Raw genomic sequence first — 15,946 nt, 5'->3', positions numbered from 1 at the left:
TTTTTTATTTTGACAAGACTTATCAGGCTACTTTAGCAGAAAAATGAGATTTAGTTACAGGCACAGAAACAAGCCAGGTGTGATAGCATATGCCTGTAGTCCCAGCACTTGGTAAGCTGAGGCAGGAGGATCACCACCAGTTCCAAGGCCTGGGCTACATAGAAAGTTCAAGGCCAGCCTTGAATTACACAGTCAGACCCTGTCTCAGAAAAACACCACCATAAAACAGAGATGGAGATAAACTGGGAAAGTTACCAAAGCATTAAGAATTTGAAGAACGGGCCAGGATTTAGCTCAGCTGCGTAAGTGCCTGCCTAGGGGCAAGCATGAGGTTGTGCGTTTGATCCCGGCATTAAAAAAAAAAAACAAAACTTTGAAGAATTAAGACAGTCCTATATGTGAGACAAATATGTGGCAGTTGATTTCTCTTTGAGGCAACTACTAATTCACATACAATAGCCTAGAGCTGAAAGCTCAAAAGTAGAGGGAAATGAACAGAAAATGATGACCTAGGGATTGAAAGATAAGAACTTTACAGGTCTGGGAATACAAAAGCTGTTGAGTCGGGATCAGCCAAGAAAGAACACTGAATAAAAGAATGCTCAAAAAGAGTGAAGCTGTTTTTTAATTAATGTTCACTTTGCTAGCACAAAGTAAATTATGTCTAAAAGAACATCAGACTAGGTAGGAGCTGGGAATTTAGCTCAGCACACAGCACCTGCCCGGTCAGTAGTTCAATCCTCAGTACCAAGGGGAAAAAAAAAACCATCAGACTAATCTTTGAATGCCTGGATTTTTGACTGAAGTTACTAACTGGGCATACATTTGCGCATTTCTCTTGCAGACAGATGAGGGCATGGGAGTAAACTGTTCCCAATGGAATGTTAGTAAAATAGTTGTTTGACTGCTAAGGAATATCCTCACAGCAAGGGAACACAGTTTCCTTGTTCTTCCTTTATGCTGACTGAAAAATACAAAAAAATGTCTGGAGCTTGAGCACTCAGATTGGATCATGAAGTAGTCACAGTTGGAAACACCATAGAGCCACGGGACAGAAGAAACTAGATCCCTGATGGTAAAGGCACTCTTTAGCAGGCCTGAACTGATTTGGACCTCATGAGCAAAAGAGAGATGAATTTTTTAAACCATATTTTGTTTTTATTTCATTCAGACCCAAACCTGAGTTCCCAAAAGCATTTCCCAAAAGAATGTATTTTTTATGCATCCCAAAGATAATTGCTTTATTATTTTTAGCTGCATTTTCCTTTGTTTTTATTTATTAGTACAATAAACCCTGATCACATAGAAACTATCACAAAGAATCAATAACTGGGATCTGATCTTATTAAAAAGCTTTGGCACAGTAAAAGAACCCACAGAGAAAAATACAACTCACAGTGTGGGGAAAAATTTTTGCTAGCTGTTCTTAGAAAAAGGACTAATATTTAGAACATATAAAGAACTGAAAAATTCAGACCCTCCAAATTCAAAGACCCAGTCCAAAAATAGGCATCTGAGATGAATAAGCATTTCTCAGAAATACAAATAGCAAATATATGAAAATTAAAGAATAGTACCATTTTTCTAAAAGTATATTTCAGGTTAGTATTCACAATATACAGAAATACTTCTGACAAGAAAATGGGACTTAAAAATGGACAGAGGGCTTTATAAATACTTCTCAAAAGAAAATGTATAAATAAAACAGGGTTTAATATACTAGTCACAGGCCGAGGGATATAGTTCAGCAGCAAAGCACCTGCCTGGCAAGTACAGGGTTTTGAGTTAGATCCGTGGTACCTACCAATAAATAAAAAATAATAAAAAATAACATACTAGTGGTTAAGGAAATTCAAATCAATGAGATACCATTTCATATTCATGATGACTATAATTTTTAAACGCACAATAACAAGTATCATTTGGTGTGGTGAAATTGGACTCCTCTCACACTGCTAAGTGGAAATATGTACTGTAGATGCTATGAAAACTGTTTAGTAGCTTCAAAATGTTAACCACAGAATTACTAGCAGTTCCACTCCTATGTATGATACATTCGAAAGAACTGAAAACAGGTAATAATACAAATACTTGTACATGGATACATGAATTCATGTACTTTCCTTAGATTATCATTAATCTTCTTTTCATAGGTACATACACATATATAAAGTTAGCTCCATACTAGCCAATACTATAGGCCACTGGCCATATGTGCTTATTGAGACTTGAACTGTGGAAGTGTAACTGATGAATTTAAAACTTGTAGTTAAATTATATTAACTTAAATGTGAAAGTGGACATGATCCAGTTATTGAAAATTTTAAATGGTTTTTAGACTTGGGTGTGTTAGTTCACTTTTTCAACTGTACATTTTCTGAAACCTAAATACAGATCACGTAACTAATGAAAATTTCATATCTAAACTGAACTTTGCTATAAATTCAAAACACACAATATAAAATTTAAGTGTATAATTTAATATAAAATTTAAGTGATTCCAAAAACTTAATATAAAAAACATGTAAAATACGTAGCTAATAATTTTCACACTGCTTACATGTTAAAATAACATTTTGGATAATCTGAGTTAAATACAATGTGCTAAAATTAATTTCACCTATTTTTATATTTAATGTGCCTACTAGTAAAAGTTAAAGCTAACACATGTGGTTCACATATTTCTATTTAAAGTGCTTGTTTAGTCCATATTCTTAGGCAACAATTCTCAACCAGAGCCAACTGTACTCAAATGTCACTTGGCAGTGCCTAGACATTTGTAGTTGTGACAACTGAGGTGGCACAATGAATTTAGTGAACAGAAACCAGAGATCCTGAGAACGCTCCTCCAATGCATATAACAGATCCCAGGACCTCATCATCAGTGAAAATGCCAAGTGCTGAGAATAAGAAACTGCTTTAACAATTTCTCAAAGCATGGCCCACACCAGAATTCTAGTCCCTTAGAGCCCTTCCTTTGTCCTAATAGCTTATCTTCCCTTGCATCAGAGAAACAGAAGCCCAGCCGACTTAGTTGAAGCATCTTTGGGTCTTGTGCTAAGTTCACCTTTAAACCTTACTGCATCTTCCACAGCTCACACCACAGTGGTGAAAGGATGGATTCCTACCAGGATCAGGAAAAAGACAAAGATGACTGTTTTTACTACTTCATTTAACACTAGAGGTTTGGCCAACACAGTTAAGTAGGATAAAGTAAAAGGCACCTAGATTTAAAAAGCAAGATTATCCAGGAGTGGTGGCACATGGCTGTAACCTAAGCACTTGGGAGACTGAAGTAGGACTGCTTCCAATTCAAAGCCAGCGTGGGTTACACAGCAAGACCCTGTTTCACAGCTTTGAAAAAAAGAAAAAGGCAAGGCAATAAACTCTTAGAAAATTCTAAGAAATACATTAAAAAAATTACTGCAACAAAAGTGTTCAGCAAATCTGCAAGATGTAAGATCAACAAACAGGTAAAAATCTTAACGGTACAACATAAAAATCGCTTCCTCCTCCTTTTCCCAGTGTAGCTTCCCATTCCCTGCTATGATAACCCTCTGAAATCCAAACTCTTTAATACCCTGAGGTGGTAAAAGAGAAACCTATGGCTATGCTTCCGCAGTCTGACACAGGTCCATGCCCAGAATACATTTTGAATACTACTCTCCAAATGCTCACAGATATTGCTTGTTAGTGGACCTTAAACAATGAAAAGCAATGCCAGCCAGGCTCCATGACACCAGCCTCTTAGAATCTGGTGTTTTCCTAGATGCCAAATATTCTGCAGTGGGCAAACTCATATTCATCTTTTGGTATGCTGAACTGAGAATATCCAATGTTATTTTTAAAATGGCAAATGAATTTAGGAGCCATGGAAACAGACTAGGTCTCTTACAAGTCTCAAGTATCTCTATTAAATCTGGACATCACACAGAAATTCCTGATGTCTTTTCTTAAAAAGAAATGGGCAGGGAAAAAAAAAAAAAAGAGAGACATCATCAAAGTTACCAGAAATAGAATATTCTCATCCTAACACCCTGCTCTATCAAGTCCTTTTTGAAGGAATTTTCATAAAAGAGAAAAATCCATGGAGTTTCAAGGATTTTGTAACATTTTGTTACAAAAATGTTATGTAGTTTTGGAAAAAAAAAACCAGAATTGAATTATAGAACCTTGAGATCAGATGTGACAGCCCAAAGAGCCACTTGGTCATACCAGCTAAGATCCAAGTTATGACACTTGTTCAATTCTTCCATAACTTCTTAGTTACTTTTCTCATTCCTAAGACAAAATACCTAACATCCAAAGTTAAAGCAAAGGTTTATCTCACAGTTTGTAGATGTTTCAGTTCATAATTGACTGGCTCCAAGGCAAGAAGACATGGCAGGAGGGTACCACAAACAAGAAACAATTCACTGCAGGCAAAAAACAGCAAAAGCAATAAAAGCCAACAGTTAGCTGCTGTGACCTATGTGTGAAGTGGGGTCATGAGAAGGGGGTGACAGGAGAATTAAGAAAAACTATAAACACACACTAAAAGGAAACCCATACTAGAAGGACCTGACCTCTCTGCTGGAGAGGAAGCAACAACACAGCATGGTCTGCCTGTTTATTCAGACAGAGTAAAAAGTTGGAGAACCATATGGCGGGCTGAAGTACAAGGTCTCCGTGTTTTGCTGAAAACATTGAAAGTGAAACTTTCTCAGAGTTACCTGTGCTATAATTAACAGGGAAGAACACCAAGGCCAGACACCTGAAGTGGTCCCAACAATTTGTTTACATGGTTTGCCTCTGGCTCAGCCACTCACACAACAAGCAAGAGCAGCCTTCTTTCTATCTTATCCAGGCTAGAAAATCAATCCTAGCATCACATCCTTGATCCTAGCATCACACACACCTCTGAAAAGTCTCACCTATGACCACGTGAGACTTTAGCAGGGACATCTTAGATATAAGCTGTAATAACCAGCTCCTGGCCACCCAAAGACTCAAGTCTTTATGTGAAACGCATTTACTCCATCTTTAAGGGTTGCCAAAGTCCGAACAGTTTCAATATGGTTGAAATATTTAAGTCCAAAGTGTCCTCTGAGATTTCAGACATACTCTTAGCCGTGAGCCCCTATACAAATAAGAAGGTTAAACATTTTCAACATACAGTGGCACAAGCTAGACATTTCCATTCTGAAAGACACAAATGGGATACAAAGGAATAGAATCACCGTAAGCCCAAAACCCAGCAGGGCAACCAATGAATCCTATGTCCAGTATCCAACACCATCTGTGTCAGGAATGTAAACTCTAAAGGGCGTGGGTGGCTCTGCCCCTATGCACTTCTGGTGGTTGTATCTACTAAGGCTTCTCTCTTGGGCCTGCTCTACCACCTTCTTGCAGTTTTCCTCAGATGATTCACATTCCTGGCTTCTCCAAGCTTCTCGGGTCTCCACCGCACCTTTGGCTTCACACTCACACCTTCACATACTGCCCTCTCAGGCAGGGGTCACCACCTGGCTCCCAGGCCTTCCAAAATCTGGGAGGAAGCTGTCCTAACCTCACAACTCTTGCATTCTTTATTCACCTAAAACCAGCACCAATTCATGATGCCAAGGTCTGCTACCAGCTAAAGCAGTAGTCAGGCTTCCTTTTCTTTTGGCTGTAAAGTCAAATGACTTTGAATCAAATCCCAAGGAACAATTTCCCTACATTACTGGCATTCTAGAACACGGTGCTCTGAGGCTCTTGCAGCAAAATTTTTCAGTTTTGCTATTTTGGGACTCCAATGGTTGGAGTCCTGCTGGTTCGTATAATGTCCTCAGGCCATGTTTTCTACTGTCCTGTTCTGAAATACTTAGCTTTTCCTTGCTAGTCTTTTCATCAACCAATTTCTTCTCTGTTCCATCTTTGCATAATGCAATGTTATTAGAACTTGCTTTGTGGCCAAATTCACATTTTAAAGTATTCTGCTCTTGATTCTCAACATAGATGTGGCTAAAACCTTCCAACAGTAGCCATGCCATTGTCTCTACCTTACACTGTCTTGACACTTCTTCTGCAAAATTAGTCTACCACCGTTAATCTCAGTCTCAGGCAAAGTGTCTGGACGGGAGTAAAATGTATAACACACATCGTCTGCAGTTTGACAGCCAGTGCAGTCCTTCCCACACTTGCTGAGTCTGTTCTTTACCAGCAGCATTTCTATTAGCATTCTGATCTTCTGAGCTCTGACAAGACTCTCGTATAAAGTACAGCTGAAGGCACTGCAGGGCTGCTTCTTCAACCAGCATCTCAAACCTTTCCAAACTCTTTCCACAAGCCAGTTCCAAAGGCTCCTGAACCTTCTGTGGTACCACTGCTATCAACTTCTGTGGTACCAAATTGTTTTAGCTATTCTTCTTGTAGCTGAGACAAAATATCCAACATCTGTAGTTAAAGGAGGAAAGGTTTACTGTAGTGTATACTTTGTATGGGTTTCAATCCATAATTTACCTGCTCCAAGGCAGGATGCCATGGAAGAAGGAAAACACAAAGGAGAAACAGTTCACAGAAGGCAAAAGACAGCAAAAGCAGCAAGCAATAAGCAACTAACAGCGGTGGCCCCCTGTCTTTTATCCAGGGTACCACACTCTTAAGGCAGGTAGCACTCACACCCTTAATCCTAGCATCCCACCACACATCAATCCCGGCATCATATCCTGAATCCCAGCATCACACACCCTAGGATCCGGCCATCTCTTAAAAGTCCCACCTATGACTCCATGAGGCTTTGGGGGTACATCTAGATACAAGGCAAAATAATAACTGATTTTAAAGAACCAACTGACTGCTATATTAAATAAATGGAAGACAAGTTATTGACTCAGAAGATGTGACTTCCCTAGTAAGTCAAAAAGTCTTAAAGAACTTTACACATGGTCAATTATAAAAGCTAGCCTTCAAAGAAAAAAAAAAAAAAGAATTAGAACAGATAGATAAACAGATCAATGGAAGAGAACAGCATCCAGAAACCAATCCATACATACATGAGGGTTTAATGAGATAGAAACACTACAAATTCAATGGGATATGAGCATACTGTTTTATAAATGATGTTAAGAAAACTGGCTATCAATACAGAATGAGAATTCTACCTTACAACAGTCACAAAAATTAACTCCCAGTGAGTCATGCACAGTTTGAAATTTAAAACTTCTAGAACAAGGGTTTGGAATTTAGGTCAGTGACACAAGAGCCTGCCTGGCAATCGCAAGGTTGTGATTTCGATTCACAGTACCAAAAATAAAATAAAACTGCTAGAACAAAATATGACAAAACTTATTTTTACATCTCAGAAGAATAACACATTTGCAAAACCTGACATAGATTCAACATAAAGAAAAAGGATGATCAATGTGATTAAACTGCACTGAAAAATGCTAGAAAAACAGACAGAGACCACCAAAGACAAGCCATCTACTAGAGGTCCTGTGAAGTCGAAAGCATTCTGATCAGTAAGGATAAAAATGGTCAAGTAGAAGAAAAACAGACATAGATACTGACATCAAATTCATGAACAACGAATATCAATGGAGCCAGGTTTCTTGGTAATCGCGGAAATGTAATTTAAAGAGCTTTCCAAGTGGAAAATTTATAGACTCAAAAAACTAAGTTTTGGTAGGTAAATCACAATGATCTCACTGTTGCTGGAACTGCACACTTGTACCCCACTGTAAAGAGCAATGTGACACTTTTTACTCACAGAATATAATTATGCTCGCTCCCCGCATCCAGAATACCACATTTGCATGAGGAAGAACCATAAAGAATGCACTTGTGTAGTACTGTTCAAAGTTCACAGTGGTGGGTAACCCAGTCAGGACCCTTCTGTCTCTCTCAGACAGAAGCTTTCTTACTCTCAATAAATATTTCTGCTCTTAAAAAAAAAAACAACTGAAGTGACCATTAGTGGGAAGCTGGTAAATAAACTGGTGTACATGTATGGTACTAAACAGCAGTTAAGTGATGAAGCAAATTACACAAAATTGCATGCATAGGGGCTGGGGATTTAGCTCAGCAGCATAAGCGCCTGCCTTGCAAGCAGGCAGTCGTGAGTTCGATCCCTGGTACCGATAAAAACGAAAAAGACAAAAAAAAAAAAAAAAAAAGTTGCATACGTAAGATAAAATGACTAGAACCTGGCACAGGAAGGCATCACCTGCACCAACTTCTGAGTGACAGGCCAGCTGGAGGGAGGGAAGGAGCAGAATGGTGCCAAGGAGGAGTACAAAAGAGTAACATTTTATTTCTTTGAAAATTAGAAGCAAATATGGCAAAATAGTATGTGAAGAGTACAAGGGAATTTGTACTTTTTGCATATTTAAAGTATTTTGTAATTCAATTAATTTTAATGGGCACATTTGGCATAATGATCAAAATAACATTGACACAACAAAAATGAAAAATGTATCAGGTAACATTATTTAAGCCTCAGAAACATATATACATATAATTAGTGCATGAGATAAAATTCAGAAATAAATTTTTAAAAATGCAGTTGACCTTGGGGCTTTATATTAATAATTTTGTAATGAGCTTTAAATCTCATGCAGTTTTAAATGTCTTACACTAAAATTTTAAAGGCTGCTACTAGCCTTTTTGTTGGAGTTGTGAAAGCTAGATAAATAAAGCTTGAATGTGGTATGGTGAACTTCAGTCTTATTTTAGAAAGCTTTTTCTTTAGCATATAAACAGTAACAAGCTTTACAACTGTACTTACAAGTCTTAAAGAAATGTACTGAGTCCTAAGTATGAAGACTAGTTAATTATAATTGCTTAATTACAGTGCTTCATCAAGAACTTGATGCCCTACTTTACTGTGGGAAAACAATGCTCTATTCTTCCCTTTTCTTTTCTACTTAGGGTCTGAATCAGACGCCAAGAAGTACCAACTGGCAAGGTTATAAACAAAATTTTATTATAAAACCTCTTTTAAAGGAAAAGTACATAATCGTCAAAAGGAATCAACATAATCCTTTGGGGCCACTATGTCAGGGACACAGAAACATAAGAGAGTATGTTAAACATATAGAGGGGTTAAGAAGAGGTAGTAGAATTTTGCTATATATACTTCATTTCCTGACTCTTTGGGCTACAAGATAATAAATATTATCCAGAAAAATTTAGCAGATAAACAAGAGGACAGGGCACTGCACCTAAAAATATAACTCAAGAGACCTGTAACTCACATGTAATATTTCACACTCAACTAAAATCCTCTGATCACATTCACACTAATTCAATAATAGTCAATTTACCCAGTTAGTGGTAAGCAATAATTTTATTTATCATGAGTTGCTCTGTGCCAATTAAACATTTGAAACACAGATGAATAGCTCTTACACAGCCTACCTATGTTAGATAATATTGTTTGTTACGAAATGGAAGACTGTAATAATACCGTTCTAGATTCCAAACTTCCATACTTTTATATTTTGGGCACAATTTTCAAGGGTAATAGAGGCATGGCCCTGGGCCAAGAATATGAAGTTTCTACCTACTCATATTCTTAAGCTTCTTATATCTAATTTCACTTGGCAATAAAATCCTTAACTTCCATTTCTGAAGGCTAAAGCATGTTAGTTCCTCCAAGCCCCTCATCTAGTGTGACTTGGACTAGTAATAGTGAAATTTCCTTACAAAACTGAAAGAGTCCTACTTTTTTTATCTTTTTGAGACAGGGCCTTGCTGTGCAGTTCAGACTGGCCTTGAGCTCACTTTGTAGCCTAGGCTGGTCTTGAACTCGCAACGATCCTCCTGCCTCAGCCTGCTGAGTGCTCGGATTACAGGCGTGAGCCACCACGCCCGGCTACTCCTACATTTTTAAATGCTGATTTTTCCACCAATCCTTCAGTTTCGGTAGTATTTATTAAACAGTCAAGTTACTATTTCTTTTAAATGCCCACTACATGAAGGCTCAAACTGAGCAATAAATTCATTGACAAATTCACAACTCCAATTTCACTAACACATGAAAATAATTTCTCCACAAGCAAAAAGCCAGTGTCATAAATTTAATTTTCTGAATTTTATAACCCTTAATAAATAGAGGCACCTTAAAGTTCAGTTTCATTCTTTTATAGAGGATTTTAGGGCATGCTTTAAACAGCTTAAGATAAGCTACACTGATAGCTTAGTGCATTATTTTTATCATTAAAATAATCTACAAAGTCAGAACACTACTAATTTTGCTGTTACAACTAGTAAATAAGTCTTAAAATATTTGCAGATGTACATCAACTCTCTCAATTCATTGCCTCACACTTGGACTGTTCTAAAAAATGGATCAACAAACGATGGATTTGTAAGTACAGTACTTTCACAAATTTCAATTCTCTAATTTAGGATTCTTTATATTTACTTTTAAATATACAAAGAGATTGAACCATTAATATAAATACTTCTCTCAAATATGTAATATTCTTTTGTAAAAGAAAATGTTTCCAAACATTTACAAAGCAATCTGAAGATAGGTGAACCTGATTTCCAAGATCATTGCATTAATCAAAAGAATTTTCCAGAGAAGGTCCTATTGGAACGTAATGGTCACTGGCTCCTTCGCATCTACACTTTAAGATGGATCCATCCACATCCAGTCAATGCCTTTGCTTCATTTATTTCAAGGATTACTTCCAATGGAAAAAAATCTCAGAAAAAGGTCTCACGACAGAGTGGACAAGTGGATTTGTTGCTAGAGGTAAACCATTTATACTGAAAAAGAAAAGGTTTCAAATGTGAAAAGAATTGCACATAATATACTTCTAAAGTAAATGATAAAGTGAAAGAGGAAGAATATGAACATTTTTGCCTCCTCATGTATCTTCAAAATAAACATAACTGAATATTACTTCTAAAGATCACAGCCTGATTCTTTGTACCTAGGTTTATGTTGAAGACCACTATAGCGAGCTTCTGAAGCAAGTGAACATGGGGCAACGTCCTTTTCCGTGCGATGCTTAAAAAGAGTAAAGAGCTGTGAGGTGACACAGCCCTATCCTGGATCTTGTGGCCTCTTCCATGGTCTACATGATCTATTCCTTATTGGCTAGCGGGTCTCCTAGAGAACCATTTATTATATTATAAACAGATGTTTATTACATCTATGCATCACAGTGCATGGATGCTGCCAGTCTCAGTAAATTACTGATTACCTTTTACATATTTTAAATTTCACTTTTTAATGACTCCTACTAACTACAATTAAGAAATAAAGAATGCAAAGTACATTGTTTCCTTTTCCAAAGTTAAATATTTTATATATACAAAATACACAGACTAAAAGGCAATTCATTTCTTGTTAGACTTACCAAGCAAGCTGAGTGAAACTTTTTCTTGCATGTTCTACAGGCTTTTTTGGGGAGAGAATAGTTGAAACCATGAATGACCGAAAAGCAGATCATGCAGTCTTCAACACCCTCAAACCGTTTGTCTACGTTATTTTTCCATAATGCTAAGCCTTCCATAATACTTCCATTCTATTAACAAAAAGAAAAATAAAACAATCTCTACATACTTTCACAAATTTTAAAACCTGAATTGTAATTCTAAGAGAATCTGCTTAGACACATTCACATCTCCTAAGTTTTATGAACATTGATTTTTTTAAATTAATGTTCAAAGAAGCTGACATAATTTTTCTCGATTAACAGCTTCTGAGTTAATACTTCAAGCCTTACAGTCTCAGCCTCTTTGACAAAAATCTTGTAATCATTAAATCACTTAGATGTACTGTAATTTTAACTTAAAAATAATGAAATTGGGCTAGGGATTTAGCTCAGCAGCATAAGCGCCTGCCAGGCAAGCATGAGGTTGTGAGTTCAATCTCCAGTACCAAAAAGAAAAAAAGAAAAGAAATTATCTTACCTTTTCAACTGATTTGCTCACCTGCACAATACTGATGAATATTTGTTTTAAAATAGCTTTTCTTTACTATAGAATTCCTAAAACATGTCATAATTTAAAAATACCCCTGGAAAAGTCTTATAATTTGATCAAAAATAAGATTACTAGAATTTCTCTAATCCATGGAGAGCTGAAATATTAGAGTAAGAGCTCAGAAAGTACTCATCAGCCCAGTATCTCTCAAGATTTTTTAAAAATAAGCTCTTTATTACCATGTATTGGGCTACATTTTCTATGATGTCTATGAAATAAAGACAAATCCTCTTAAACACCAGAGAATATATTGTAAAGCCTTGAATTTTAAAGAGACATGTGCCAGTGAAGGAACCCGATGTTTTTAGAAAAATTCTATTCTATTCTATTTCCATCTTGAGCAGAAGAGACACAGTCTGTGTTCAAACGCTCTTTGCCACAGATCATCCCTGGCTGGTTTGGAAAGCTAAACATCCAAGCAGACGAGTACCTGATGGGTGAGGTAAGTGCTCAGCTGCAGCATCCAATTCCGCCACTGCTGGACGGCCACACCCACTCTCTTCCCACTCTCCACTGATATGGAGCCCAACGGGTAATTTGAAGGCAGCTGTATTATAAGTTCAATGACAATGTCCTCAATAGTGTAAGTCGCCATTACTTCTCGAGTAGCAGCTCGAGCTTTCACCTACAACAGAAGACAAGATAATGTTCTCAAATTCTTTCCTTTCATTCAACACACATTCTGATAGGTAAGAGTATTAGCAGTTAATAGCTTCATGATAGGAAAAAGCAGGTGTAAACTTACAAGACATTAATTAAATAGTTTCAGTACTGGGCGTGTTTTACAGTGATTCGTGACATTTAAAACCCACACACTTCTCATAAAAAAGCATTTTATCATCTTGGGTTTGTCACAGAATCATGGTCTCATTTTTGAATTGACAAATGACACTAAGAATACTAAGTTTACTTCTGTCTACCACGTCTTTTTCATCACACACGAATCAGAAAATAAACAAGTTTCTAAACAAGTTTCTATAATTCTCAATCAAGGGCAACAATTTTGTGATGCCACTGACAATGACAGATGTAATCAATATTTAAGCAACTCTTGCAGAAAAGGTCAAGCAATACTAACCGTCATGCCGCTAAATAGCTGTGTACTTGTTTGCACAGAAGATATTTCTTGAAAAGAAAGGACGTTGCTAACATACTTGCTTGTAAATCTATCTACAATATTGAAAACACGCTTCTCACTACTGTTCCACCACAGCCTGACCATGGCAGGCAAATCTTTTAATGTCATATGATAGACTAAACAAGCCAAGTGTGGAATATGATATGGAAGAGTCGATGTGTCTGCGGAAAAAACAAATTCTTAGTGAGTGAAACATATTTCTTATTTAGAATAGACTACTATAAGTATTTTCCTTAGAAAGATATCCTTACTCAGTAACAGGCTAGAGCTCACACAACATACCAGAGACCTGGGGACTCTCATTTCAGCATCCACCTACACATTCAAACTGAACCATGAGATTAGCAAAGGAATGAAAATCCCAACCAACACAAAAACTTCTGCCTAGAACTCACATTTCTCTATTTCACATGAAAGATCGTGAATAAAATGGAACGCATATATTTTTTAAAAGGAGGAAAAAGTAGATTCTTTGTTATAAATTATGTAAAGGAGGCCAGCCTTGCTTACTTTCCCTAGAACTCAGTAAGCTACTGACAGGAGCCCTAGACTAATCATCTAAGACACATTCCACTCTCAGATCTCTAAGACATTAAAACGTGTATTCTTAGTTGACTATGATACTGCAGTATTTCAGTTCCCAGGATGAAACACACAAATACTACTCATTTGTTTCCCTAACTGGAAACTTCTTACCTACAAAGCTACAAAATGTTAACTTGTAAAGAACACTTTCCCAGAATACAAGATAATCTCAATACAATAAAACTTTCAAATATATTAAACTCTTCATAATTTTATCCACGAGATCTAATTATTTGTCCAATTTCAAGCAAATTAGAAAAGCTTGCCTTTTAACATCCTCATAGCTAGGGCTCGTATCTGAGATTATGCTAGACATGCCAGGGGAAAAATTTAGCACAACTTAGTCTAAACATAATTAGCAGAAAAGGACACAAACCGACCTCTAATACTCAGCTGGAGCTCCTCGGTAAAGAATGTTTTAGGGTCCTTATTTGAGATCTCCAGACTTGCCTCTCCATAGCTTGGGTTTTCTGGCATAAGCCTGAACAGGTGATAAAGTAATTTGTTCAAACTCTTTGTTTTCCTAAGATACATTGAATACAGAGCCCGAAGCTGGTGGAAAGCAAAAATGTTGTTAGTAAACTCAATTAAACCAAAAGAATCAGAAAAGATATATGCTTTTAACATCTTTTTCAAACTGTTTTCTTGTTAATAGGTTCACCTTGAGTTGGCATTGTCTGCTTGAGGCAAGAAAATTTATTCACTATTTCCCAGAAAACCCAGCTAACTCTCTTTGGGTGCAACTCCTTACTGCAAATTCCTGAGTGAAACAAATCCCACTTTCAAAGTTAACCTTAGTTTATGCCAAACACTGCAGCAACCTTTTAGGACTGCAAGCCAAACTAGTAAATGGTCAAAATGGTCTCAGCATAGCCTCACAATTGTTTCATCAATCTGAGTCTTCCATATAAAAATATGATTTCTGGTTTCTCTTTTGAACAGGAAAATCTGGCCTCAGGATGGCGAGGACCACAGCATCTGTGCAACACTGGTGCTTTACAATTCCTTCTTGTCCCTCAGTAAGTCTGGGTTTTTCACTTATTTTGCATTTCTTGAAGTTTGCAGTTGCTTAACATGACTTCTTCCATTATACTACACATTATAGCATGAAGATACCATTTTCTGAACAGCATGACTACTCAAACACAAGGATCTAGCTATAGGACTTCAAATTCCTAAAACACATGGATGAAACTGTCTTCGTAATAGAGAAATCTGGAGATACTACCTTTACTGAGTAGCCACGCTTAACACTAACAATAAAGGAAACACTAAAACTGTGTGCTTCCTGAAGGAACACTCATGAATTGTTCAGTAAACATTCCTGCTGAACATTAACCAGAATATAGTCAGCAGGAAACTATACGACAAATGCAAATTGTAGGGCAGGCTACACGACAGCGAGACAAAACAATGACAAGAATGAAACAGTCAATTACAGAAGACTGTAACACCCAAAGAAGTATGAGAGATGAATGCAAACATGATCCTTGATTCAATTCTCAATAGAGAGGGAAATAAAACTATAAAAGATATTACCGAGACAGCTACAGAAATAGAAGCATCAATTAGATATTTGTGCATCAAAATTAGGTTTACTGGGGCTGGGGATTTAGCTCAGCGGCATAAGCGCCTGCCTTGCAAGCAGGCAGTTGTGAGTTCGATCCCTGGTACCGATAAAAATGAAAAAGACAAAAAAAAAAAAATTAGGTTTATTGATATTATGCTTATATTGAAACACATTCTTGCTCTTAGGTTACATACTTAAATACTTTTAGTTAAGCATCTTCATGTTTATGATTTACTTTCAAGTGCATGTGAACAGGAAAAAAGTGAATATATAGCAAATGTGAAAATGTTAAAATGTATCAATCTTCAAAGGCATATGACATTTTATTAAATTACTCTTCTAACGTCTCTATAATTATGCTATTTTTCAAAATAAAAAGTTAGAGGGGGCTGGGGATTTAGCTCAGCGGCATAAGCGCCTGCCTTGCAAGCAGGCAGTCGTGAGTTCGATCCCTGGTACCGATAAAAACGAAAAAGACAAAAAAAAAAAAAAAAAAAAAAAAGTTAGAATAAAAAGAATTTTAAAAAATTAATCGCACATGTCATGGCTTTTAAGAAATACATGAATACAGCCTAGAAATCCCATGCCCAGCTATAGAAAACATGTCCACACAAAAAACCTGTACATGCCTGTTCACAGAAGCCTTAGTTACAACAGCCAAAAAAAGGAAAACCACCTAACAGTCTACT

At 36.8% G+C, this 15,946-nt stretch overlaps 1 protein-coding gene across 1 annotated transcript in view; it reads right to left on the bottom strand.

Moving 5' to 3' along the window:
• Positions 1-8,926: 8,926 nt before the first annotated feature.
• Ltn1 (listerin E3 ubiquitin protein ligase 1) overlaps positions 8,927-15,946 on the bottom strand; it is a 51,920-nt gene continuing 44,900 nt past the window's right edge. Inside the window, exons 26-30 of the mRNA XM_003467181.5 lie at positions 14,068-14,239; positions 13,043-13,263; positions 12,395-12,589; positions 11,337-11,504; positions 8,927-10,740 (exon numbers count right to left, since the gene is read on the bottom strand). Of these exons, the coding sequence (XP_003467229.2) occupies positions 10,678-10,740; positions 11,337-11,504; positions 12,395-12,589; positions 13,043-13,263; positions 14,068-14,239 (819 nt within the window). The 3' untranslated portion in view covers positions 8,927-10,677. The remainder of the gene's footprint in view (positions 10,741-11,336; positions 11,505-12,394; positions 12,590-13,042; positions 13,264-14,067; positions 14,240-15,946) is intronic.

Source organism: Cavia porcellus, unplaced genomic scaffold (genome assembly GCF_034190915.1).
Source record: "Cavia porcellus strain 051 isolate PalLab524CR breed Dunkin Hartley unplaced genomic scaffold, mCavPor4.1 scaffold_7, whole genome shotgun sequence".
NCBI lineage: Eukaryota > Metazoa > Chordata > Mammalia > Rodentia > Caviidae > Cavia > Cavia porcellus.
Note: the sequence above shows the minus strand (reverse complement) of the source record. Positions and strands in the feature narration are given on the sequence as shown.